The 27690-nt window shown below is 43.3% G+C and overlaps 2 protein-coding genes across 6 annotated transcripts in view; one reads left to right on the forward strand and one right to left on the reverse strand.

Annotated features, from left to right (window-relative positions):
- The window catches only part of ALG1 (ALG1 chitobiosyldiphosphodolichol beta-mannosyltransferase), a 27815-nt gene extending 23522 nt beyond the window's left edge, over nt 1-4293 (reverse strand). For 2 of the 5 annotated variants that reach the window (XM_050966460.1, XM_050966459.1), the window contains exons 1-4: nt 3938-4066; nt 2739-2816; nt 2049-2152; nt 771-919 (exon numbers count right to left, since the gene is read on the reverse strand). In XM_050966460.1, the coding sequence (XP_050822417.1) occupies nt 771-919; nt 2049-2152; nt 2739-2816; nt 3938-4001 (395 nt within the window). In that variant the 5' untranslated portion in view covers nt 4002-4066. Of the gene's footprint in view, nt 1-770; nt 920-2048; nt 2153-2738; nt 2817-3937; nt 4155-4214 lie in introns of those variants that run through there. The other 3 variants (XM_050966461.1, XM_050966457.1, XM_050966458.1) reach the window with 3 other exon arrangements.
- C9H16orf89 (chromosome 9 C16orf89 homolog) lies at nt 3362-22512 on the forward strand. Its single transcript, XM_050966474.1, has 8 exons — nt 3362-3661; nt 12021-12170; nt 12968-13118; nt 13341-13458; nt 15484-15619; nt 17505-17609; nt 18509-18592; nt 21968-22512. Exons 1-8 carry the CDS (start codon nt 3514-3516, stop codon nt 22033-22035), a joined length of 960 nt encoding a protein of 319 aa, XP_050822431.1. The 5' UTR covers nt 3362-3513; the 3' UTR covers nt 22036-22512.
- Nucleotides 22513-27690: the final 5178 nt, after the last annotated feature.

The raw sequence follows: 27690 nt of genomic DNA on the forward strand, positions 1-27690 counted from the left end.
CCCACTGGCCGTGGATCGTTGCTCTGGGCCAATGGGAGCAGGGCAGGGCAGGTGGACAGGGCAGGTTTTAGAAACCCTGGTGTAGACACTATCTATGCTGATGGAAAGGATTCACTTCCAAGAGAGGTGATAGCTAGGAATTCTTCCATCAACCTAGTGCTATCTACACAGGCACCTAGGTCAGCTTATCTACATCACCCAAGGGCACAGATTTTTCACACCCGAGACTGACTGTTAAATCAACCTAATTTTCTGGTACAGACCAGGCCTAAGTCACCAGGTTTTTTACAACTCTGCATGTACACTTCACATACAAACACTGGTATATATGTACAAACACACAGGCACACCCACACAATATTTAGCTGTTTCTGAAGGACATTCCTCAAAAAGATATAACCATTTTAACTCTTTGTGAAAAGTCCTATAGAATACAAAAGAAATAACAGGAATAGGAATTGCTCTAAAATTTAACAGAGAACAATATCATTTTCTATAGCTTTCTGGAACCATTTTACAGAATGGTATAACAAGGGCAGAATTTTCTATTAAGTTCTGTAGCAAGGTCCAAAAAACCCATAGAAAAGGCATTTCCTATTTAATTCTATAGGACACCTCCAAAAGGAAAGTATGTCAATTTTGAACCTAAAAATCAAGTGCCTCTTTAAGGAAACATCTGTCAATGGGCTCCTAATGACTACCTTCTACCTTTTTGTATACAGTAAACACTATACAATTTGTAAGAGAAAAATAAAGACTTCTATACAAACCACTCTGCAATTTGTACTATAGGGTGATTTTTTCCATGGATCAGACTCATTATAGTATAACCATAGTTGTGCCAATCAATGATCAGTTTGCTTCTTCGTACAAGGCAAACCATCCAGGTAACAGCTATACTAGGCAGGCCTGGAGGATTCTGTTTAATAAATAAAACAAAAAAACAGCAGCTAATTATGACAAAACGACAAACTGCTTATTAGCTGACAGAAAAGAAAAGGATTGGACTGACACTGCTTTTAACAATCTCTAGGTCTCTGGTTCAAATACGGCTCCTGAGTTATGACTTTTGGTCACACGAATCAGGCAACTACTCAGTAAGGTATGTGAAAAGAGCTGGTTAATCTCAGTCTCTAGTGGTCATACATCTAATCCTAACAACTACCATCAAAACTAGCTCTAAATAGCAGCAGAGACACCCAGAATCATTGCTACGGAAACAGAGCTATTTTCTCACTCCTAGAGATGGTACCTCCAAGTGAAGTTCAAGGCACATTGTTGGGGGAAGAGGAGCACTGTGAAGTTCATACTGCTGTTCACTCATATTGTATTTGTTCTGTAGATAAAAGCTTTCACCCCTCCATGCTCTCAATTTGGCATCTGCAGCCAACAGTAATTCCACTTAGAAAACTGACTTCAACAGGGCTATTCACATGAGTAAAGTTAAGTATTTATCTAAATGTTTGCTGGACTGAGGCCTTAACAATATAATGAGGGTTAAAAATTCATTTACTTTAAATGTGTGTAAGTAAATACTTGACTGGAATAACTCTACATTTCTATTAATCAACGTGGTATGAATTGTGATTTTTACAAGAAAACACAGAATTTGCAATTTACACTGGGAGACCAATTGTGGTATTGTTCTGTTCTCATTAGATTATTTAACACAGATAATTTTGATTCTATATTTGACTGCTTAAGTCACAATTGTGCTGAGTGCATTAGAATGGATTTCAAATTCTACCTTCAAATATGCAATTGAAAACTGCTTTTTGTAAAGACTCAAGCATCTGTGCTAAATTCAGTTCGCTAGTGTTTGTACCAATAAAGTCTGAATGCTCAAAAATTAACGAAAAAAGTGAACACAAAGGTTGCAAATATATGAATCAAAATTCACATTTGCACAAATTTGTTTCCACTATTCATTCTGCACTCACTAGCAGTTTTATCACCAAAATGAACAGTCACTATGTTTTTTGATGTTGCTGGAAAAATGTACTGCAGTGTGATACAATAAACACATAACCACATATCTACATATATACCTGAAGAAGAATATAAGATGGACGATCTACCTTCAGCATTGTATAGAACAGTTGTATTGCCTGTGCAATAACTTTCGTAATATACTGGAAAATCTTAGGACCAACTGTAAAATGACAGAATTCTTTGTCAAAATTTCACACACCACACCCTAAATATGAAATTCATTTAGAAACAATATATAGAAGGAACTTTTTTTTTTGTAAGTGATGGCATCCTTTAAAAATTAACACATTACTTCATGGCTTTTGTTTTAGAAAAAAGAGAAATTCATAGTGCATATAAGTAGATACACACAGCATAAACATGTAATTCCAACCACTTGCTCAGAAGTAGTCCAATTTACTTTAAAGGCATTGTCCAAGTTTTCATGTGAGTGCTCAGATTGTTAAACATAACAATGTCTGTAGCTTCCATGTAAGATAAACGAATATGCTAATTTTGAGCTAGATTCAAATCTCTGGTACAAAGAATGACAACACATTTAAAAAAAAAATTCTTGTATGAAATGCAAATTTTCCCTCCCTCTTTAAAAGAAGCAATGATACCCACTGTACTCTGGAAGTTAAACTCAGACCCTAAGAATTTGTTCTCCAACTGAACAATAATGATAAGTACCTTCAGAACAGAAACAGAATATGAAATATTGATACATGTGTACAACTAAAAATCACCTAACTCACTGAACTTACCTTGCAATACTTTAAGTTCCGAAATAGATACAATGTGTATCTTTTCATTGCACAAAATGTCACTATGCGGCTTTGTGCCTGGAAGAAAAAGAAACTGTTCTACAGCCAGATGTTTATTGAACACACATACAAGACTGTTACCATAACTGGACATATTAAAGTTGTAAAGTAAAGGTGAATTTAGGAAAAAAACCACCATTTTAATATGAAACATTCCTAAAGTTATTGATCCAGTTCTAAGTGGAGAACATCTAGAATACTAAGGCCATGGCTACACTGGCACTTTACAGCTCTGCAACGTTCACGCTCAGGGGTGTGAAACCCCCCGAGCGCTGCAAGGTACAGCGCTGTAAAGCCTCAGTGTAATCAGCACTGCAAGCTACACCCGTAAGGGATGTGGTTTACGTGCAGCGCTGAGAGACCTCTCTCCCAGTGCTGGCGCTCCCAGCGCTTTGAAATTTCAAGTGTAGCCATACCCTAAGATGAGCATATATAGCTGGTGGCACTTTGGTCTGAGTGAAGGAAGCTGCAATCAGTACTCATACTGGGACCAATAATCACCCCACCCGAGGAACATCTGGATGCTTGGGTCACAGCAACGCAGCATGCTGAGAGATATCCCTGTGAGCATCTAAAAAGTGCTTAGGTTTGGAGTATAAGGCTGGCAACTGCCACCCTGGTAGGCTGCCCCCGGTTGGGGCAAGGGCATGAATCTTAGTATGGAGCAAGGCTAATTGCAGACAGGTGGCTGCTGTTAGGTGGCTTGATATTAAACATGCAGCCATCTACCCTGGCCCCCACTGAACCCAGCTTAAGGTGGGCTCCAAACCCCAGGCATGGTTCAATATGGCTCCTAGGACTGAAGGTGTCCCTGGGTGTTTCACTGAGGAAACCCAGAAGAATGACACCACAGCCATGCCTGGGTGAGTGGCAGGGCCAGGAGAGGTGTGTGCGCGGAGTGGATCGGGTCTCACTGATGCCTGGAGTAGGGGGGACAAGTTGGGGCGGGGGGGTGGACCACCGAGGAAGCCCAGAAGGGTGACGCCGTGCCCGGGCGTAGGACAAGACCTGGTCCGAAGGGGGCGGGGAGGCAGGCCCAGACCGGTACAGGAAGCCCGGCAAGATGACTCCGGGGCAGGGCCAGGGCCCGGTCCCCACAGGGAGAGGGAGCTGGGCCGGACCGGGCCGGTCTCACTCACTGAGGAAGCCCAGCAGGGTGACGCCGTGTCCGTGCCGGGCCAGAGCCAGCGCGTGGTACTGCATGCGGGGGCTGCGGCCCAGGTCGCCCAGCACCACCACGCACACCCGCCCTCGAACCAGCTCGGGCCGGGCCGCCCGCCCGCGCAACCACAGGAGCGCCGCGCACAGCGCCAGCCCCGCCGCCACCAGCGGCAGCAGCATCGCGGGGGCCGCCATGTTGTGACGCTGACGTGTGGGGGGGAGGGGAGGCGCGCAGGGTACTTAGAGCCTACTCACAACGGCCGCCATCTTGGCATCAGAGCGAGGCTGCCTGCTCGGAGCCGGCCCGAGCCCGAACCCAGGGGGCGGAGACGCCTGTAGCGCCCGTGGCGGGACACGCAGGGGGAGGGGGAGGAGCTAGTTGTAAGCGGGATCAAGGCAGCCTGGAGCAGCGCCGGGCTCGGATTGTGGGGAGCCCCTTGGGGCGGGACTTGGGCTTCCCCGCCCCGGGACTGCGGGATAATCGGCATAATAGTAACGATGTAACAAAGCTGTTCCCTTGTCTGCTTTCCTCAGTGTCATGTACACGTAGCCAGAACCAGCGGAGCTCATTGTAACTGGAGCATTGGGGGGGGGGTTGAATTGCTTCATTAAAATAGCCTCTTTTCTCCTTAAAATTAAGCAAAATATATAAAACCAGGAGATAGTTCTGAAAATTGATGTAAAGACTAGATATTTCCTTGGAGTGTCTTTTGGTGTAAATACAATACAGACAGCAAGAATTTTATTAAAGAAAGGCCTTTTCATTACATGAATGTCAATATATTTAAAACTCTCAAGGAGCAGTAATAGGCTAAAAATATCCAGTCCTTTTCAGAGCATTAATTTAAGTTATTTCAGATTTCAAAATGTTGCCGGCAGATAACTGCCTGAGGCCAAGCAACAGCGGGGGGGTCCGTCGCCTGGTGTGCCGCGCCAATAAACACACCAGGGTGGAGAAGCAAACCAAGTTTATCTGAGATCTCAAAGCGGTGCAGGGAGATTGACTCAGATCAAGCACACCTAAAACAAGCAGTCTGTTTTTTTATATCCATGAGAACTTTTCTCACTGACTAGCAATCCCCCGTTTCCCCTCCCTCCTTCTCCTTCCTCCCCCTGTAGCAATTACGTAAGCGCAGGTGCATTAAGTAATCTTGGCCGCGGCAGCTCGTTAGTAAGTTTTTCTTCTGCAAGTTATCTTGTCCTTTTGCTAAAGGTGCACAGGCCTCATTATTTCTGCTTTAGACCAGTTAGAACTGTTGCAACTGATAATGGCTGTTACACCTGGCCTTTTAGGTCGATTAAAGTTTAAACATGGAGGGACTTTTGTCTGCTGAGGCCTAAAACCAGGAAGGCTCCATACTTTTGTGGCCTTCCACCCTCCTGAGTTACGTAGGGTTATGCTTAGTGACACCAACAAAAAGGTGTGAGACACTGAAAAATGAAATGGCAAAAGTATACAATGTGCAAGTTTAAAATGATGAGAGTGCACCGTGACCTGATGGACCAGGCCAAGAACAAAAAAGTCTTTCCCAAGTGTGATTTTCATCAAGAGTTATTGTCAACAGTTTACAGGGTTGCACAAATTCTGGAGAAGGTCAATAGTGGAGCTAATAAACAGATCAGAGGTCTGAAGGTTCTTAAGGTAGGGTGAAGCACTCAGATGTATACAGTTTAGAGATACGGCTACAGGGGGATCATCTTTAATATGGATCTATTTCAGCTAAGCAGGTGGAGAAACATTCATAGCAATTGATACAAACAGGATGGAAAATAATGTTGACTGTCTGTAGGGTGTTCTATCCTATTGGGTAACCCAATATTTGTTCTAAGAGACTGGCTGGTTCCGTATCGCTAGAATTCAAGGAGAAAATTGGACATGTAGTTGGACATCAGTCGGTAAGTGTGATTAGAAGCGCAAACAGGAGGAGTCTCACGTGCACAGGGCTGAAACTAACCACCCTATCTGGAGCTCGATCCTGCAAAGTGCCAAGTACTGTACCATTAGCTCCAATTGATGCCTTGTTTGGAAAACTAAGAGTCTGTAGTACCAAAGCTTGAAAATATATGAATTAACCTAAGTTAGTATTAACGAATCTGAAGTTTATCTTATGTATGCAGCATGTACACATTTTAATATTTGCAGGGTTAAGTTTACAGAGTGAGTACCAGAGCAGAAAAAGATCTGTTGTGTGCAGGAAAGTGAGCTTTCATATTTAATCTCACCTGCATCAAAATATGTGTACAACACTATGTCCTAATGGCAAGAATCGCTGCTTCTAGGAATAGGATGTTCTCTCTTAAATTATAGTTTAAGCTAATGTATTTAGGAACCATGCCAGAGGAGTGGAACTACGAGTTTTGCAGAAGTCTTCTCCAAGCAAACTAGCAAAGCAGAAATGTCGTTCCCTGTGTTTTTGCTGCTGATCTTTCTCTTTAAGTCTGATCTGTCAAAAAGTGAGGCTGATATGAGGAGCATTATCATTTCTGCTCTAGAGAAGGCAACTTTCTTCCTGGCAAATAAATACAGGGACATCAATCTAGATGCAGTGTTTGGATTTCATGTTTTGCAAGGTACTGTAACTCAATTGCCTTTATAAATCTCATACTAAACTGATATGAAACGCTCTCCTTTAAAATTACTGTTTTTATTAACAAGCCTTGGTTCCTGATAACACAGTTAAAGGGCTCTCAAATTTATACATTTATACCCATTTAAATTATTTTGGAATGATTAATTTCTCATATTAAAGAAAGCAGCAGTGCTCCAGCTGCCCTTTGTATTGAGCAGATATCCTTATGGAATCACAGATTGTCATTTTTAAAAGGTGTTACAGGTTGTTTTTGTCATGTTTGGGGGAAAATAGGGTAAAATGTGCAGAAGAGAGAATATTTCATCCACTTGATGATACTGGATGTTATACTTCTCTGGCAGGACCCACAGGGATGAGGCAAAGGTAGATGACCATAACCTGTATGCTTCCTAGATTCTAGGGCTAGGGCAAATTGAAGCAGCCATTATTACTGCTCTATATTGTACCCAGCTGCAATGCCTCCCCACGACCATGCTGGTGGTTGGGAATCAGAGCTCAGCAGTGTTCTGACCATGATCTTTTCCCCAAATACCCGCTTGCCCAGGGGTTAGGGAGGACAGAGGCTAGGAGAAGAAGTTGTAGAGCTATCTATGCTGATTTTATGCCATACCCCAGGCTGTAAGTATGTTGGAGGGATTTTCAGATAGGTGGCTAATCTGGTTGACTAATCTGACTATGTGTTCGCTGTATGCCTGTGGATGTGTGCCAGCTATCTTCTGCAGGGGGCTAGGATCTGATGTTTAATGGCAGAACCACTGGTTGATCACATTAGTGGAAAAGTACTATGGTGTCTCATTAGTGGTCCATAAGGGGGTCCCAAACTGTAAAACTATCCCAGCTAGAAGTCTACAGAGGGAATCTAATGAAAATTAGAGATGATTCCAAACCAAAACAGGAGCTAAACAAACTTTGGGAAACTTTGCAAAAGGATCCCAAATCCAGAGCCATCTCTCAAATGGGTCATACCAAAATCCCAGGTCCAGACAAACCTGAATTATGGAGAAATTCAGAACCAGATTCACACCTTGCAACTCAGGTTCAATACCTTTCTGCTAGTTTAATTCACACAACTCTTTTTTTGTTGTTGTTGTTGTTGGCTCTGATGAGGAGACCACATTTCTGAGACTTTATTCCACTGCAGAAGATTCCACCTATTTGATCTCACAAGAGCTATGCAGCTGCAGAGAGCAGTAAGCTTTGCTGTGAAACCCGCATAACAGTGGGGAGAGAGACAGGTGAGAACAGAGGGGAGTGGGAGAGTAAAAGGGGAAGGAAAGACAAGAAAAACAGATCAGTGGAGAAACAAAAAGAGAAAGGAAGCCAAATGGAGAGAGAGAAGAATCTAGGGGAAGGAGATGCAAAGAAGAGGGGAAAGGTGGGACCACAAGACCTAGGAGAGGGATACAGAGTAGGTGGGGTAAACAAAGTGAGAAGAGTGTGCAGGAAAAGAAGACACAACAGACAGAGAGGGAGGCTCTGTTCCAACTGTCATCAGGGAGGATCATAGAGGTGTGGAGAGGTGGGGGGCTTAAGGAGAAAAGCAAGTCACAAAGAATCATTGAAACAGTGAATAAAGAAAAACAGAAAGGTGATTTTATGTTTGTTTTTTGTAGGGATTGCAGTCAAACCCTAATTAAAAATGCATTTTGCCATCGTCACAGGTTAAGTTTGACCCTGCTGGGTTATTTATATATGGATAGATGGGCTAACAGAATGAGAGTGTGTATTGGTAATAGACAGTTGGTAATGGCCCAGAGGGGTTGAAATGTTGGCAGCACACCTTCATTCTGTTAGCTTATATATGTGTATTTAAGCTGATGTTTACTGTTTTTCAGCTGTCTGTATATGCATCAGTGGCATGGGAGAGCCCTTGAGCAAAGCAGAGATTTTTTTTTTGACAACTAACAAACCTTCCTTTTTTTCCATGTGGAGTTTGTCTGGCTAATCCAGCCTCGCTGGTCAAGAAGCAGCCATTAACATATCTTTTACCTGCACAACGATTTCCATATTATAAATAGACCTGAAACCAGATTGGTAAGGATCTGACTGGAAGAATCCAGATCTGCCCAAGCACAGCCTGGATAGCCTTCCTCCAAAAGGAAAGCCTTGAGATGGTGCAGTAATTGGCGAGGACATTAATGTCAAGTGATGGCTTCTTGAACAAATGCCTAGCCATCTCTTGTTTAAGGCTGGTTGGCATTATTATTATTTTTTATATTATTTGTATTATTGTGGCAACAAGAGCCCTAGTCATAAGAACATAAGAGTGGCCATACTGGGTCAGACCAAAGGTCCATCTAGCCCAGTATCCTGTCTACCAACAGTAGCCAATGCCAGGTGCCCCAGAGAAATTAACAAAACACATAATTATCTGGTGATCCATCCCCTGTCACCCATTCCCAGCCTCTGACAAACCACCCCTGCCTATCCTGGCTAATAGCCATTGATGGACCTATCCTCCATGAACTTATCTAGTTCTTTTTTTAACCCTGTTATAGTCTTGGCCCTCACAACATCCTCTGGCAAGAAGTTCCACAGGTTGACTGTGCATTGTGTGAAAAAATACTTCCTTTTGTTTGTTTTAAACCTGCTGCCTATTAATTTCATTTGGTGACTCCTGGTTCTTGTATCATGAGAAGGGGTAAATAACACTTCCTTATTTACTTTCTTCATACCAATCATAATTTTATAGACCTCTTATCAAATCCCCTCTTAGTCATCTCTTTTCCAAGCTGAAAAGTCACAGTCTAATTAATCACTCCTCATACAGAAGCTGTTCCATACCCCTAATCATTTTTGTTGCCATTTTCTGAACCTTTTCCAATTCCAATATATCTTTTTTGAGATGGGGTGACCACATCTGCACATGGATTTATATAGAGGCAATATGATATTTTCTGTCTTATTATCTATCCCTTTCTTAATAATTCCCAACATTCTGTTAGCTTTTTTGACTGTCGCTGCACATTGAGTGGATGTTTTCAGAGAACTATCCACAATGACTCCAAGATCTCTTTCTTGAGTGGTAACAGCTAATTTAGACCCCATAATTTTATATGTATAGTTGGGATTATGTTTTCCAATGTGCATTACTTTGCATTTATCAACATTGAATTTCATCTGCCATTTTGTTACCCAGTCACTCAAGTTTGTAGCTCTTCACAGTCTGCCTGGGACTTAACTATCTTGAGTACTTTTGTATCATCTGCAAATTTTGCCACCTCACTGTTTACCCCTTTTTCTACATCATTTATGAACATATTGAATAGGACTGAGCCCAGTACAGTCCCCTGGGGAACACCACTATTTACCCCTATCCATTCTGAAAACTGACCATTTATTTCTACTCTTTGTTTCTTATCTTTTAACTAGTTACCAGTCCATGAGAGGACCTTCCCTCTTATCCCATGGCAGCTTACTTTGCTTAAAAACTTTTGGTGACAATGGTGAGGGACCTTGTTAAAGGCTTTCTGAAAATCTAAGTACACTACTGTAACCACTGGATCCCTCTTGTCCACATGCTTGTTGACCCCCTCAAAGAATTCTAGTAGATTGGTGAGGCTTGATTTCCCTTTACAAAAACCATGTAGACTCTTCCCCAACAAATTATGTTCATCTGTGTGTCTGACCATTTTGTTCTTTACTATAGTATCAACCAGTTTGCCCAGTACTGAAGTCAGGCTTACCAGCCTGTAATTGCCAGGATCACCTTTGTAGCCCTTCTTAAAAATTGGCAACATGAACCATAATCCTGTTGTGCTAGGTGCTGTACAAACACAGAACCAAAAAGATGGGCTGTGCCCCCAAAAGGGGCTTACAATCCAAGTATAAAACAAAAGACAACGGATACAGTCAGACAAGGGAGTACAAGTGAATTATGAGACAATATGGATCAGCATGATAGGCAGTGGGCTGTGCACACCAGAAGCCTAACCCTTGTCAAGGCTTTTGTAGGTAGCACATAAAACGAGAGTTTGGAGGCATCTTATTTTCCCAGCAGTGCTAACCCCAATTGTTCAAAAAATGTCAATCAAATCCTTAAAAAAATCATAAGATTTGGCTTTAAAATCATGAGATATTATGTGATCTATATTATTTCCTTTTTTCCCTGCCTTCTGCTCTGTGGGCCTCATGTAATATCATGACTCCAGGAGACAGGGCTTTAAAAATAAAAAACCCAAGAGCTTTCAACACTGCCTTCCCCATATGAGACATTTAATTTTTCCTGTCAGTCATGGACCTAAAACCTTTCTGGTGGCTGTCACTGGGTCTAGGAAGTCCGGATTCTTCTCACAGGCCATCACTCATCTAGAAGCTCTGCACAGGACATTCTGCCCAGGAAGATGGTATTGCACTGGGCTACCCTTCTGCTACTAATTGGCTTGCAGGTGGGTGTGGATTGAGACACACAGGGAGACTGGGACTGAAACCAAATGTTCTTTTGGTGGATGGCACTGCCTGTCACCAACTCCTGGGGAATTAGCTGCTGTGTTACGAGGGCGCCCTTAAAGTTGCATTTAGACAATGGGGCCTTAACGCAATTCCTTCAGATACTCCCAATGTTACTATGTCTTTTCTGGCCCTTGACACTGCTCCAACCGAAGGAACAAGTGTGCGTCTAGGCTGTCCTCTCTATGAATCCTTGACTGTGTTACAGAGTATTAACAGGTTGTCTTTCTCTCTCTCTGTCTAAGTATTTAGAGTGTTGCCTCTACTTTCAAACACCCAGTGTCCTGTTTTGACATTAGTAGCATCCCTCCTCCGTATAGTAATGGATGTTTGAGGCTTTTCAGATCAGCTCGCAGTGGAGTAGAAACCAGTGATATGGACTCTCAATATATTCTAAGTGTAACTTGTTTTATTTACCCATCTATAGCAGTCCTGGAACAGAGGTGGTCAAATATCACGCAGGGTAATCCCTCCTTCCAGGAATCTAAACCCAACCCCAATGCTTGGTCCCCAAGGAGCAACAGTTGACTCTAAATAGAGCCCAACTTGGAAAGCAAATTCTCCCACAACTCCTTCTCCAAGGACAACTGCCTCTGCACAGAATCATGCATTATCAAAAATGAACACAGCTTGTCCTCCCAGGACTGAACATTTGCTAGCACACACGCACACAAAACCCACTTGCAAGACTATGTATAACAGTGACACCTGCTGAGACCTGCCAAATAACATCATGCTTTTCACTGCAGAATCTAAGTGCCCTGAAGAGATCATCACAATCATTTTATATGGCTTTAGTTTTCTCCCTTCTCCTCCTAAGGTAGCAGGAATAGGTTTGTGAATCCAACTGACTGTTCACCTGAGGGGAACAGTACAGTTACAGTGTGATAATACTCTATGGTGAAGAACCCACTAACCAAGTGGAGACATTGTCAAAAGTTCAATCTGGTTATTGTCATACATACAAAAGCACTTAAAGGCTATGATCATACACAAAACCTCATTGTCTTTCTTTCTGCAGCTCATTTGAAAGGAGCCCTGAAGAAATGGGCCTCAGAACATGAATTACTATCTCAGCAGGCCCGAGTTGAAAGGCTGGTGAAGAAGTTGTCTTTTCTGATTGAAAAAGCAACTCATTCTCTTGGGCAGAGTGACCCAGAGTATTTCAAAGGTAAAACTAAATGGTACCAATTCCAGTGAGGTGGTGCAAAAGGGCATTTATTATTTAGGCTGAAGGTGTTTATACTGAAATGTTTTCCTCGTCTGTTTTGCCTTATGAAGCAGGTGCTATCGCTTCTGAATAGGAACAAATAATAATCAGAGACAGAGGCATCTGCTGTGCATCATATTCCTGTAGACACTTAGGAAAGGAGGGTGTTTAGTGGTTAGAAAAGGAACTGAGCCTGAACTTGTGGGTGCTGTTCCTCGCTCTGCTAATGGTTTACTTTATGGCCTTGGGAAATTCACTAAGGTTGTGATACAGCTTTCTTTGAAGTTGCTTATACTAAATCCACTGCTTTTATCATGTCTTCCCTAGCTATGTCATCTCTGAGCTGTCAGGTGCATGGCCTTTTAACTATTGTTAAAAACCAAAAGTGATGTTTCTCTGCAATTGATTTATTGCATCCCCAGATATAATGGTTCAAACACCTTCCAGATAGATTCCTATCATTGTATATGGCCATCGCTGGCTTTAAGGACTAACCTTGATCCCATTGCTTTGGACATAAAGAGAATGCATGATTCTGTGGTATAGTATATCACAGTAACTGGCTCATCAGAAGCACAAATCTTTAAATGGAGGCATATGGGATGTATCTGAGTGCCAATGCAATAGGGAGAACCCTCCACAATATGTTCTACCATTGCTAATACAAGGCAGAAGGCAGTAAGGTTGAATAACAAGGAACGTGTCACCCTTGCTAGCACTTCATTATTTATGGGTTTCTTTCTTTGATTTGCTTTCAGAATTTGAGCCAGTTTTAGGACCAAATTTTTGGATGCTTCCTCATTCGTGGAACCAAACAGACTCCTCACTTGCCTACTCCGTATTTGACAGCAGCAGTTGTTTTACAGAGGAAATGAGTGATAAATGCTTTACATATTTGCTAGGAACTTGGTAGGTTTTATTCCTCATCAAGAGGTATTCTTTGACCACGTCTGTTCTCTGGAGCACTTCTTCCCTCCTCTTTAACCTGTATTTGCATTCATAAAATGATGAACAGGAGTTCCATTCTTCTGCACATGCATTGAGAGGACAGTACACCTTTACATTTAGTTACTGGAGTCTTGTCTTCAGACACTTGAGCTATTCATTACCATTCTCTTGCTTGTTCAACAGGAAAGATAATGGCAAGCCCTGTGTTGTCACCAAGGCCTGTAGGAACATCATGACAAAGTTCAGATGCTCAGGTTACCCCCTATCACATCAGCTTTTCTACTTCATGTTTGCAGCTATGGTAAGTGCCAAGTTTTGTTACCTGAGGATTAGCAGCTATCACAGGAAAAATATACATGATACAACATGGGGATGTGGCTGGGTGGACTTTCTGAGTGTTTGTTGATTGCAGTTCTAACAGAGCTGGAAAGGGGAAGTTAGAAGGCTAACCTGGATATGCAGGAGGGCGGGGAAGGTTGGGAGCAATTACTCCAGAGAGAAATATGGAAAGAGGGAAGGAAGGAAATTGGCATACAAAATATAGTTATGTGGGACAAACTAGATGTGTGGAGGCAACAGGACAAACTTGTTCAGGAGACACCATCATATTCTAAATTGGCCACTTAAATTGGTACTTTGGATTTCAACTGCAGACAGAGAATTAAACATCTCTTTCTTTAGGAAAGAAGCTATGAAGGACTTTAGAAACAGCTAAGAGGAAAAGGAGGAAGATCCAGTAGGGAAAGACTATAGGGTAGTACATTTGTTGAGTTCTGGGGTGAATACAGCCATTATTATTTTCATTTCAATGTAAGTGAAGCGGGAGTATCTGGATGTAGGCAAGAGAGGTGAGGACCTTGAGTGGGACTTATCTGGCAGAGGACAGGTGTGTGGCGGGGGAGGTGACAGACTCATAGCAGAGTTAGACCTGGATGATGAGGGAAACCTGGTTCAGTTACTCATTTGTGTATGTCTGGAGACAAACAGGAACCACACGTTACCTAGTTCAGCTACTGCTGTGTTTTGTCTGTGAGGCAGCTGATCATTTTAGAGGATTATGTACAGCAAGAAGATGCTTAAAATGTGGCAGAGAGGGATGGGATTCCACCAAATGTGTAGAGGATTATGTTTGTAACCTAGGCACAGAAATTGGCCATAGCGCCTAGTTAAGAATATCAGATGACCACAGTCCAAGCAGATGGTTCCCTGCTAAATGGGACTGTCAGACTAAATTATCTCAATTTTAAAATCCAAAACCAGCCCTAAAGCATGGCTCACTGGATTTGAGGGGGAAAGGCAATGGGGTTAGTGATAAAAATACAATGAGAGAGAGAGAGAGAGAGAGAGATGACCAGCGGGAAAAATTAGAAGGAAGAGAGGTGGGAACAAACTTAATTCCCAGCGGCAAGAATGAAGAGGCCTTTTCTCCAGTGAAGTAAATCTATTCTCCCTGCATACTGCACCACAGGGTGGATCTTAAGGAAATAGAAGTTTAAATTAACTAACCAATCAAGAGATGGTCAAATTACTTGGTTTGAGCATTGCAGGGAAAGGAGTGAAGTGGGTGGGTCTAGAGTTACAAATAAACCAGACCACAGTGAGGGGGCTCTCCCTTCACACACAGTTGCCCTGAATTCTGGAGGTCTGCATAAGACACCAAGGAAAGCACCTGTATGTTTTAATCAGATTTTTCCCCACTAACCTCACAGCTCGGCCTTCCACCTATGTTATTAGGCAATTTCACTCCCTAGTGTCTACCTCAAGAATCTTGGCTCAGTGCTAGGGAGCTCCATGGTGGGAATCTTTTTCTCAGGCTTGGCAGAGCAGCCATCGTGATGGCCGGGGCAGCCCCCACTGCCATTACTACCATCATTTATTCAACATTTCAGTTTTCAAGACTTCATTGTTTGGTATTTTTACCTATACAGTATTTAAACAACTGTAATTAGGCACTGGGCAACCACTGTGAGTAATAGCCAGGAGAACAAGCTGGTATCATCTCACCTGTCAGTATTATGTGCCAATGGATTGATGCTCACTCTGTGCTTCCAATGGCTATACCATTTCAGGTTACAGAAAAGTGTGCCCCCACTGTCCCCTTTGGATTAGTAAAGATGCCCAGATTAAATAAATTGAGAGACCACAGTCCAAGCAGATGACTCCCTGATGAATGGGATGCTCAGATTAGCTTATCTCATAGTGTTTAAGTCCAAAATCATATCTGCAGCTGCCAATCACAACTATTAGATCTCATCATCCCTACTCCACTGTGAAAGTTAAAAAAAAATATATGCAATATGATACCCTGGTTTTCTTCTATATCTAGAAAGGCTGTTCAGATCATCTGTTCCTGAGGACCCAATATTACAAGAATATTTTCTGTGCTAGCATGATGAAAATAAATCTGGTGATCGAAAGCATTGGGTTCACGTTTTCCTCTCGAGACCTCTTCATGGAAAATAGTATGTAACCTATTCCCAATGAAGCAATAGCAGAGCATATTGTGACTTGTGATAATAAAATCAAGCTATTTATCCAAGCAGTGATGAAACATTAACCTAAGGGTACAGAAAATATTAGTTATGCTAAAGAAGTTAACCATACTACATGTAAAGCTTCATTAAGGGTTATTTAACTAGTATCCTACATTCTGCATCTCTTCACTAACTGCAGATGGATGACATGTACACTAGAATAAGCTCATGTTCTTCTGTTTGTTGTATACAGTGACTATAAATGGAAGGCCAATATTTTCAACTCTGGGATTTATGCATCCAAAGCTATAGTATTAAATAAATTGTCAGATGGAAGCCAATGGGAGCTGTTGTCTGACAATGAATCTAATGAGACAAGGTGGGTGAGGTAATATCTTTTATTGGACCAACATCTGTTAATGAAAGAGACAAGCTCTCTTCTTCAGCTCTTTGTAAGCTGGAATGCTGGTCTCTCTCACCAACAGAAATTGGTCCAGTAAACGATTACCTCAGCCACTTTGCCTCTCTAATATCCTGGGACCTGACACAGCTACAGCAACGTTGCATACAATGACTGTAGTGTGCATTTTGCACATCTACAAATTAGACCACTTGCTGAGATGCCTCTCCATGGTTTTACAAGCCTGTCTTTAGACATCTGTAGCAGGGCCTCTTTCGCTTCTGCCTCTGCTAAATCCACAAAATCACTCTGAGATTAGTATCCACTGGTGCAGTTTATTCACAGGCTTGTTCCCATCACTGTTTCACCATTTACAGTTGGCCCTTCATCATCTGCAAGCAGGAGGAAGAGGGAAAACTACTTCCACTCCCTGCATTTTCCCTTTCTTTCCTCTCCCCCTTGGCTGCCTCCCCTGAGGCTTCTACATAGCCCCAGGCTAATTAGGCAGCATCTGTCTCTGCTTCCCCAATAAGGGCCAAGTTATCCCTAGCCAGCTCTAATTTATTCTCCTAACTGGGAGCTGGTGTGACAGACAGCGCCGGCTCTAGGCATCAGCCAACCAGGCACATGCTTGAGGCGGCACCTTGTAAGGGACGGCCAATCTTGGGGTGATGGGGCGGCGTTGTGGGGTTTTTGTTTTTGTTTTGGCAGGGCGGCTCTCAGGGTTTTTTTTGTTTGTTTCAGCGGGGCGGCGCTTGGGGGGGGTTGTTTCAGCAGGGCGGCGCTTGGGGTTTTTTTATGTTTTGGCAGGGCGGCGCTCGGGGGGTTGTTTCGGCGGGGCGGCGCTTGGGTGTGTTTGGTTTTTTTGGTTTGGCAGGGCGGAGCAGTGCTTAGGGGTTTTTTTTTGTTTTGGCAGGGTGGTGCTGAGGGATTGTTTTTGTTTTGGTGAGGCAGCGCTTGGAGGGGTTGTTACAGCGGGGCGGCGCCTTTTTTTTTTTTTTTTTTTTTTTTGCTTGGGGCAGCAAAAAAGTTAGAGCCAGCCCTGGAGACAAAGGGCTGAATCAGCAACGCTATGCCCAGTACCCAGTCACAACATCCAACTTTAAAAGTTTGGGGCACAGGTTTTTGGTTGTAATGGTAGGAGACATACTGCTTGGGACTTTTAAAACTAAAGGGTAAAAGACAGTAGAAAACACGCTGTCAGGAACAATTTTGCATTAGGCAGGAGTTGAACTATTTAATCTAATAGTTTACACAATGCCTCTCCTGCCCCAATCTCTTATTTGTATAGGTTGCCTCCTGGAGGAAGAGGAACTTACAAGTTGTCAGACTGCCACCTTTCTAATAGGACTGGCTGGCAGAATTACGGATCATATTAGCCAAGGATTTTTGAGTGTCTTTCCTTCTGGAGGCTGAGTTTGTAAAGATGCTGTAGTGTTCAATTGCTGAATTGTGGGTTTATGTCCCCCTCAGTTATGTTATGTGGTATGTCTGGATTCTCTGACTTCTACAAACCCAGCTGGCTGGAGAACATTCTCACATGGCAGAAGCCCGAGGAGGGATGCTTTGGGAAGCCCAGTGAGTGAATCTCTTGACTTAGTCCATTGAAATCAGAAGTTGCAGTGGTCTTGATCCAAGAGTGTGAGGCATGCAGTGCAAATCAAAGTGCTGCTTCATAGCATTGCTCTCTGCCCCCAAACTTTTTTTATGTCTGAAATGTGTTCTATAGTTATCCAGTGGAATAAGAACAATCTTTATCCCTGTCCATGTTCAAAGCCTCTTACAAACACTGAGCCGTATTCAGCTCAAGAACTTTGTTGGATCGTATAGGTTCTTTTGACATTAACATGTTCCTGATGCATATTCCTCACCTGACATCACATTCCTCTATGACATTATAATCATCTGCTTAGCAACCAATTGTGATGTCACCAACAAGAGAGTGATGACTTCAGAAGGGGAGTAAACAGCAGGGGCCTCACCTAAAACTAATGGAAGGACTTCCATTGCCTCTATTGAACTTTGGATCAGGTCACAGAATCGGGTGAAGGCATGGGAAATTAAGCTCTTTTTACTCATTCTAATGCCTAGAATAAATAAATCTTTTTTTAATGTGAAACATAAATACAGGAAATATAGGGCATTTCAGCAAGATAATCTCTCAACACCTTTAACCCGGACTTGTATTTGTATGTAAAGCACCATTACACTCTCGAGGCCAATGCAAATAAATCTTACATTCAGCACAAGGCCTCAGCAGGTCTTTAAAAGGTATCCTTTTAAATGGACTCTTCTGCATTTGTTCCCCAGGACTTGTGTTCTCAAGACACCTCAAGAGGGGAAGGTGGGAAAAAGTGGCTTAAAAGCCATGTCAGAGAATACATAATTCAAGGAGAATGTATGTGTTTGATGCTAGAGAAGAACAATCTTGCTGTGTGCCTAGATCTTACATGCAAAGGAATCTTTTTGTTTCTCAGGTGAGAATTCTGAACACCCCTCCAGGGTGAAAGACCAAAAGCAACTACTGAGAAGAGTTAAAAGAAGAGAGAAGGTTTTTGCAGGTAAAGCTAGCGAAAACATTCAGGTGTTGGGCTCCCTATAAGCGTCATTGTGATTGGAGCTGGACGTGTGCTGCAAGAACTGTTCACAGACACAATTGGTGCAATTGCTTCTATGATATTTGCAGCCACCTTTGTTTGTTTCCCCCATGGGCATAAGCAACTTTACTTCTCTCCCACAAGAATGTTCACAAAAGGAGGAAGTGTCACAAGTAGTCATGTGAATAAGATATTCACTCCTGTGAATAAGATACGCTGGGACATCTTGTAAACTCTTTATTGGACTGGGAGTCCTTTAAATTGCAGCAAGGGAGGTTTAGGTTCGACAGTAGGAAAAACTTTCTGTCAGAGTGGTTAAGCGCTGAAATAAATTTCCTAGGGAGGTTGTGGAATCTCCATCATTGGAGATTTTTAAGAGCAGTTTAGACAAACACCTGTCAGGGATGGTCTAGATAATACTTAGTCCTGCCATGAGTGCAGGGGACTGGACTAGATGACCTCTTGAGGTCCCTTCCAGTCCTATGAGTCAAAGGCCTGGTCTACACTACCGAGTTTATTTCGAATTTAGCAGCATTAAACCAAATTAACCCTGCACCCATCCACACAACAAAGCCCTTTATTTTGATATAAAGGGCTCATAATATCGATATCTGTACTCCTCCCCGACGAGAGAGTAGCGCTGAAATCGGTATTGTCATTTTGAATTAGGGTTAGTGTGGCCGCAATTTGATGGTATTGGCCTCCAGGACCTATCCCATAGTGCACCATTGTGACCACTCTGGACAGCAATCTGAACTCGGATGCACTGGCCAGGTAGACAGGAAAAGCCCCGCGAACTTTTGAATTTCATTTCCTGTTTGCCCAGCATGGAGGGCTGATCAGCACAGGTGACCATGTAGTCCCAGAATCAAAAAAGAGCTCCAGCATGGACTGTACGGGAGATACTGAATCTGATCTCTGTATGGGGAGATGAATCTGTTCTATCAGAACTCTGTTCCAATAGATGAAATGCCAAAGCATTTGAAAAAAATCTCCAAGGCTATGATGGACAGAGGCCACGACAGGGACTCAACACAGTGCTGAAACTTAAGAAGCTGAGACAAGCGTACTAGAAAGCCAAAGAATGAAATGGACGCTCACGGAGAGAGGGGCGACTGATGACTGTAGCTATCCCAAAGTTCCCGCACTCTCCAAAAACCATTTGAATTCTTGGCTGAGCTCCCAAAGCCTGAAGGGTCAAAAACATTGTCGCGGGTGGTTCAGGGTATATGTTGTCGCCACCCCACCCCCGTGAAAGCAAAGGGAAAAAAATCCTCTCACCTTTTTTCAATGTCACCATATGTCTACTGGATGCTGCTGACAGATGCGGTGCTGCAGCACTACACAGCAGCATTCCCTTCCCTTCCCTTCCTGATGGTATAGTATGACTGATATCCGTCATCATTGTCCCATGAGTGCTCCTGTCTGGCCTCGGTGAGGTGAGCTGGGGGCGCCTGGGCAAAAATGGGAATGACGCACAGTCATTCTCTTCTTTGAGCTTTGTCTAATGGAGATTCAGTCCTGCCTGGAATATCATAGCAACTGGAGGCTGCCCTTCCCTCTTGCCTTTGATCTCTGCTTGCAGAGGCAATGAAGTCAGTGTTTCTTATTCCTGCATTCTTTATTACTTCATCACACAAATGGGGGGTAACTGCCACGGTAGCCCAGGAGGGTTGGGGGAGGAGGGAAGCAACAGGTGGGGTTGTTGCAGGGGCACCCTCTAGAATGACATGCAGCTCATCATTTCTGCGGGATGTCTGGGACTCTGACCTGGAGCAGCCGTTTGCCTCTCTGGTTCTTTAGTAGGCTTGCCTAATAGTCTAGGCAGGACTCACTCTCCCTTTAGACAAAACTTAAAGAAGAGAATGACCTGGGGAGTCATTCCCATTTTTGTCCATGCACCCCTAGCTGACCTCACCAAGGCCGGCCAGGAGCACCCATGACAGCAGCAGACGGTACAGTATGACTGGTAACCGTCATTGTCAACTTGCAAAGCAGCAGTTGGTACAGTATGGCTGGTACCCGTCTTTGCTAATTTGCAAAAGGCAAGGGGATACTGCTGTGTAGCGCTGCAGTACCATGTCTGTTAGCAACATCAAGTAGACATACGGTGAGAGTGAAAAAAGGCTGAACGGGCTCCATGGTAGCTGTGCTATGGATCTGCCCAGGCAATCCAGGGAAAAGGGTGCAAAATGATTGCCTGACGTTGCTTTCACGGAGGGAGGACTGACTGATGACATTTGCCCAGAATCACCCCCGACACCATTTTTGCCGCATCATGCATTGGGATCTCAACCCAGAATTCGAATGAGCGGCGGAGACTGTGGGAACTACGGGATAGCTACCCACAGTGCAACACTCTGGAAAGTGATGCTAGCCTCAGTACGTGGACGCACACTGCCGAATTAATATGCTTAGTGTGGCCGCATACACTCGACTTTATACAATCTGTTTCCAAAAACCAGTTTCTTTAAAATTGCAATAATCCCATAGTGCAGACATACCCTATGACAATTAGGGAGCAGAAGTAGGTGAGTTGGTGACAATCCCCACAGCATGAGTCGTAAGTGACAAATAACTAGTACTCAAAGTGATATTTTATATCACCTCACTACACACGTGTCAAGAAAAGTGTTTTTGAAAGGCTTGATGAATATAACATCTGTAGATAAAAATATAGGAGGTAATGGAGTAAACACCATCCATTGTGTCTAAGTGAGCATTTTTAAGACAGTGAGAAGGCTAATGAGAAGGATATTCAATGGCACTCAAACTGAACAATTTTTTAATTCTATGGGTAGGGTGTCTAACACCTGAGGACACCAGAAATGATGCCTTTTATTTTCCTCATCTAGAAACTTCAATATTAATCCTCTTGGTTGCTAGCTTTTCCTGTAACTGATCATATCCTATTCAGAAATCCTGTCCATTTATCAAATGCACGTAGGCACGTTGACTAAAGCCATTCACACAGAAATGCAGAGGATTTCACATTCTTAATAATACTTTGCAATTTTATAAGGATTTCCCTCTGTGGATCTCAAAGCACTTTACACACATTAGTTTAGCCTCACAATATTCCTGTGAGGTAGGAATGTAGCACTATCCCCCTCTTACAGTTATGCACACTAGACCATAGAGAGTCCCACAGACTTGCCCAAGGTCAAACACTAAGCCAGTGGCTGAGCTGGGAAAAGAATTTAGGAGTCCTGACTCCTAGTCCTGTTATTTTACCAGTAGGCCTCTTAGGTCTTTCAAATGCATAAGGAATGAAAAAGGGGAATACAAGTCATCCTGTATAGGCACCATGTAAGCCATGTTCAACATCTTTCTCCGCAGATGGATGTTCCTCTCATAACACAGCCGTGGCAGTCGGAGTACTGGGGGGATTCCTCTACTACTACTGAAAATGCCAATATGTTACAGATGATCAACTTGGAACTTCCCATATACACAAAGTTATGATTGGTTAGTCCTGAAGCAATACCTGCTCCAGTTTTAGCATGCAATAGGGGTAGTCTTTTCAATCAAAATTTCCACTTGCAACACATAGAGCGAACCCACTCTGGTAGCCAAGTTGTAATCACGCTGACACTGACTAGTGCTATTTTGGCAGCACAATGGAGATTTTATTAGCAGGTTTTCAAAACTGTAATATGCCAGTGGTTATTACAGTGACAAGAGTTCCTAATGTACTCTTCTTCCTAAGCTACCATTACAACTGAACACACATGGCACAATTCTTCTCATAACTCTGCTGACTTTGAATGCATCATCTTCAACATCAGTGGAGTTTGATGAATTTGTTTATCCTAGGTAGCTCTCACCTTATTATCTAAGGGCCCCAATCCTGCACCCATAAAATTATGATGATGTTGGAATATCTTCATGGACCAAAGGAGATCATCATTCAGATCTATTTTGCAGACTGGTTTGACATGCTGCCTGTGCTCTGAATAAGATATGCCACACAATGCACAGAACAGATCATGTTTCTTAGACTAGGACCTGGGTGAAGAAAACCACTGTGCAGACCCCAGTGCTGCACAATCTATAAGCGACTATTCTGTTACCCAATGGCCAAATCTTAAGATTCTTTTCTTTGCTATTTTACTATCATTGTAACTAAAGATGTTCGATATTGTGCTACGCTTGGCAGTAATTCATGTATTGTCTGCCACTGAGTATATGGTAACAATGAAATTTCTGTTACCTTGACCAGCAGCTCACAAGTAACTATAGGTGTGGGCAACCTGGCTAAATGAGATAATAAAGTCCTGAATGTTTGCTCAGAACCGTTACCCAAATGGAACCTTATTGACTTTTTTCAGTTAGGGAAAAGTCAGATAAAGAAACAAATTTATTCAGGGCAATGCCCTGTTTCCCTCCCCAAGCACTTGCACACACAGGACCATGGTGAGGCCTCTTCGTTTGCAATCTGCTTTCATTCTCGCTCATAATATCCTACAGTTACTTTCTTATGTTATTTACACTGCTTAACAATAAGGTAAATTGCTTCTTGCATTTGTTTCCTTGTCTGGATTATAACTGTGTTGTGTCACGTGGCTGATTAAATGAGCGATTAGCTCCTCTGAGCTACCAGACAGCATTTAGCACCACTAGTTCTATACAACTGTACCTTCAGCAGTCTGTTAAATTACTAACATTTTACTATACTTGCTTTGTGGAAGTAGCATTCTAGGTTAATAAACATGGATTTGATTTGCAGTGGCTGTGTTTGTTGGTTCTTTTTGCTTAGCACTTATATAGCACTGTACATTTCACATTCTCTGCCCTTCAGGAGAGATGTAAATAGGCTGTGGCCTTCAATTATAGTTGAAGGTCTGGTAGTACTGATGAAAGGATGGGAAATGCACGGTGTGAGTGAATCAATTTTTATGTGCAGTGTTTCTTTGTCAGATAACTACCCGGATTTCCAGCAGGGTTTTCCAAAAGTAGCTGTTCCACGTCCATACATGACACCTCACCTTTTCTTCTGCCCTACTCCAGCATGTTTGGAATGTGAGCAACGGGGGCACCAGGAAATGGTCCTTGGGACCTAATCTGGCAAGCATCTGCCCTGACTCAGTGAATTCCACCATTACCAACACGCTCTTAGTTCCATAGGCCTTTTTGATCTACTTAATTGACTGGCCTGGGTATGCCACCTGCTTTCTGGGGCAGTGCTATGAGGCAGATTTCTATCTGAAGTCAGTGGGAAGTAAATGCTCTTTCAGCTCCATTTCTAGAACAAACCCTTTTCTTTAATAGCTCCCTGCTGGAGATTAATCTTGGTTCTTCTATTAATGCCCCATGGTGTTTGACAAATAAAGTTGATACAGTGGCCAAAGTTACTCAGAAGCTTCTTTCATTTATGATCATCCAGGAGCGCATAACTTAGTCTCAGTGAACCTCACAATGTTCAGACTGGAGTATCATCCAAAAGTTCTGGTGTTTCTCTGAAGCCATCTAAATCTCTTTGGCCTGGAAGTCTGACTAGAACAGGGAGAACAGGTCTGCCAAGGAGAGAAGGATGTATGATTTCCCATCTGGTCTGCCATTGAGACCAGTGTGTCAGAGTAGCATCTGACTGCCCAAGATTCTCAGTGTGACCCAAAGCAGGGCTTTTGTTAGCATCTCGAGCAAGGAGCCACAGTTCTAAAATTGGTTTTGTGCTGAATCTTACACAGTCATACACAAGCTACAATCATGAGCCATCATAAGCTAATTTCCTGCATATCTCAAACCTCAAAAGTTCAGTGGTTGCTGGGCATGATACACTACTAATAAAACCAGTTTTATGCTACTGAGCCTCATGTCAGGTTCCATTTTGACTCATGACTTAGACTGACACTGCATCATTGTCCTTTGAGTATGGAAGAGCATAATAGTTTGCTTTCTCCTCTTATTTTGACATTAACCGTGGCACTGGCAGAGAGAATACTGGGTTTAAGGAAGAAGTGGAACTGCTTTAGGAGAGGAACATCTTTACTAGCAGTAGGGTGATGTAGATGTGTCAACAAAACCCACAGATGTGATTCAGGCTGAACAGCCCGTTCCTTCTGCTGCCCTGGTGTGTGGTCAGACACTAAATGGGGATAGGGCAAAAAGGTGATTCCACAAAAAGCTGGTCATGAGGTTTCATGTGTTTCAAGGCTAATTACAGCCTTCTGCTCAGTGCATACAGCTTGCATGACACTGGTTGTACTACCTAAGCACGAAATGCTGGTTCTCAGCCCACAGCCATTTGCTGACAGAGTACAAAGATAAGGTGACTACAGCTGTTGTGTAGTCATGACTCTGGGAGCTAGGACTCTGAGAAGAAAGAAGAACCAGGATGTGAGAGAGGCCCAGGAACAGCTGTATGCAGACCCAGCAAGATGAACTTGATGTTTTCCTCTAACTCAACCAAGTCTGCTCTTCTCCCAGCCTACGAACAGCTAGAAGTTTATGCTCATTTCTTCTGGAAGCAGACCATCCAGCTGTCATCAATGCCTTTGTCACCTGGTGATTAGATACTGAAATATGCTATTCAAAATATCTATTCAAAAACTGCACCTGGTGCAGAATTTCTCAGCTCACTTGGCAGGCAGTGCCTTGTTTTGCGAGCATATTAAACCCATGCACTGTGACAGACACTGCCTGCTTATTGGTTTCCAGATTGAGTTAAAGATGTTTGTTTTGGCCTATAAAGGCAGGTCCCAGGGCACTCAGTGCCTAAGAGGCTGTCTCTCGCCCCAGGACATATGCCACATTTGAAGTCAGCAGAGGCGCTTGACCTGAAGCCTCTTTGATATGAGAGAAGGAGCAGCTAGTAGGGCATCTTCTTAGTGCCCTGGACTTTTGAAACTCATTTCCTCCCCAAGTCTGTAACAGCCTGAGTTCGTTAGCCTGCAGGGTGTGCTGCAGGGGGTTCCTTGCCTGGGGCAGGCCTGGGTAGTGGTGGGATGAGAGACCAGGGCTGATTCTAGGGCTGGGGGAACAGGGTGCCTAAAACAAAGGGTGCCTTGGGTGGCAAAACAGCTAGGGCTGCTCCTGTGTGGGATTCCAGTGGAGACAGGTTAGTTCTTGCTACATGTATGTTGTTGCTGGGTTGATTTGATTTCATTGGGGTAAGTGATGGGTCGGTTGGTCTGTCTGTCTGCTTATTAGTGGATCTATTTTCAGGTTTGTCAAGGGACCCCGGAGCATTGGATGGGCGACTGAGATGTTTCCAAACTACAATGGACAAAGCACAATGTGCAAGTAACAGAGATACTTTGAAATAAAGTGAGTCATTCTTTTCCTGAATTGAGAAGAATATATATGCCACAGCTGGTTCTAGGGCAAGTTTTGCTTGCGGTTGCTGTCTCTGCCTTGAGGCCCTGTACAAGCAGAAGCTGCTATTTCTGATGGTGGTGGTTTGTCCTTCCAGATTCTGTTCTTGTCCATGTAGAAGGAGAAAGAAAATGCAGCATAGATTGCTGTGCTTTGCTCTTGCATGGAAATAATGATTTCCTCTTGTGATTTCTTCTTTGGAGGCACAGTCTTCTCAGTCCAAGTTTCCCTCATTAGCTCTTTCTCAACACAGGGCTTTCCCTGTTGGAGTTCTTTGGATACTAGCTCTCTCAGGGAAGAGCTTTCCCTATAGGAGTTCGGCAGCTTCCATGATATATGGTCATACTCACACCATCTCAGGGGAAGACCTCAGTCTCATAGGTGCATCCCAGAAGACAGCCAGTAGACAACCTCCCCATCCCTAAGGATATCACCCCCAATCAAACAAGGTCAATCCATCCTAGCATTAGATTTTTAGGAAGCCTCACACATCTTTCCCTCCCCTTCCTCCATATCCTTCTCTGAAACATCCAAAGTAGGGCAACAGGCACAGCCATGCTCGAGCCAGTGTTCACTATGGCCTTGAATATTACAGCTTCCAGGGGAGAAGGGATAGCAAGTCTGAGATTTGCACTTCTTCCTTATGGGACACAATCAATAATAACTACCAATGCAAGCTGCGGTGGAAACAATGGGGCCATTGCTGGAGGTGGTACAACCAGCAGGCAGAGGAGTGACAGCTGCAGCTCTTAATCAGAGGCAAAGAATGCCATGCAATGCCATAGCTGATTCGTTTGATTCTGGATATATAATGGTGAAATTCGGCATTTCCTAAGAATACTTGTCACTGCCTCTCAACTGGCATGGCATTGAAGGGAGGCAGTCATGGACCAAGATCTGTTTGCTGGGATGCAGTCTCACTCTGGCCTGAAACACAATTAGACGCCCCTGAGACAGCTTTCTAGGTAGCTAAAGCAAAACCTAACAGTGCTGAATATCTTCAGGGTGTTGCTCACTGTGATGAACATGAATAGGCTATAGTGTAACCCAAGCTAGGACTCTGTAGCCCTAAATCTACTAGCTCCTCTCAGCGCTCACATCACACCCCCTTCTAACACCAGCCTCTCTACCTAAAGATATTGGGGTTGGGGGAATTTTAAAAGTGCCCCTTACTTCTACTTCTACTAATCAAATCCCTCTGCTCCTATACCTCTCTTCCAGATTATTTACTTTTCACCTGGGAAAGCCGAGCCCCTCCTCAGGTGCCTTCCATTAGCATCACTCATCTTCTCCTTGACCCATAGAGAAACTCCCCATGCAAATATGAAAGGGGCTACAAAGCAATGTCCTCATGCGGGTTGCCTTGACAGCCTGGGGATAACCTGCCTGTATTCATCCCAGTTGATCAACATGTATTCAGACTTGTAATCAGTTGGTTTACCCAATCAGGTATATCTTATAAAGGGAAACCCTGACTTCCCTGAAGTTTTACACTCTGCCTGACAGTGGGTGTAGGAGGAAGATGGGGAATAATTCATCAGTTTTATTCCAGGACAGCACTAAACCGCATATTAACGGGACAATTTTTTCCCCTTTAGTAATATTCTAAAATGATATGTAAGCAGAGTCTGAATGAGCTCTCCCCTGACATCTAGTGGTGAGCTGTGGAAAAAGACTACAGGAACTGATCTCATTTGCATGGACACACCCACCCTGCCTAGGTGCTCAGCACGATGGGATTGCTT

The sequence above is a fragment of the Gopherus flavomarginatus genome, chromosome 9 (genome assembly GCF_025201925.1).
Source record: "Gopherus flavomarginatus isolate rGopFla2 chromosome 9, rGopFla2.mat.asm, whole genome shotgun sequence".
NCBI classification, from domain to species: Eukaryota; Metazoa; Chordata; order Testudines; family Testudinidae; genus Gopherus; species Gopherus flavomarginatus.

Excerpts from the sequence above, each read along its gene's own strand:
- C9H16orf89 (XM_050966474.1), top strand. The coding sequence starts at position 3,514 with ATGCAGCCATCTACCCTGGCCCCCACTGAACCCAGCTTAAGGTGGGCT. Across the intron at positions 3,662-12,020 it reads GACACCACAGCCATGCCTGG|CTCATTTGAAAGGAGCCCTG; the intron begins GTGAGTGGCAGG and ends TTCTTTCTGCAG. Across the intron at positions 12,171-12,967 it reads TGACCCAGAGTATTTCAAAG|AATTTGAGCCAGTTTTAGGA; the intron begins GTAAAACTAAAT and ends ATTTGCTTTCAG.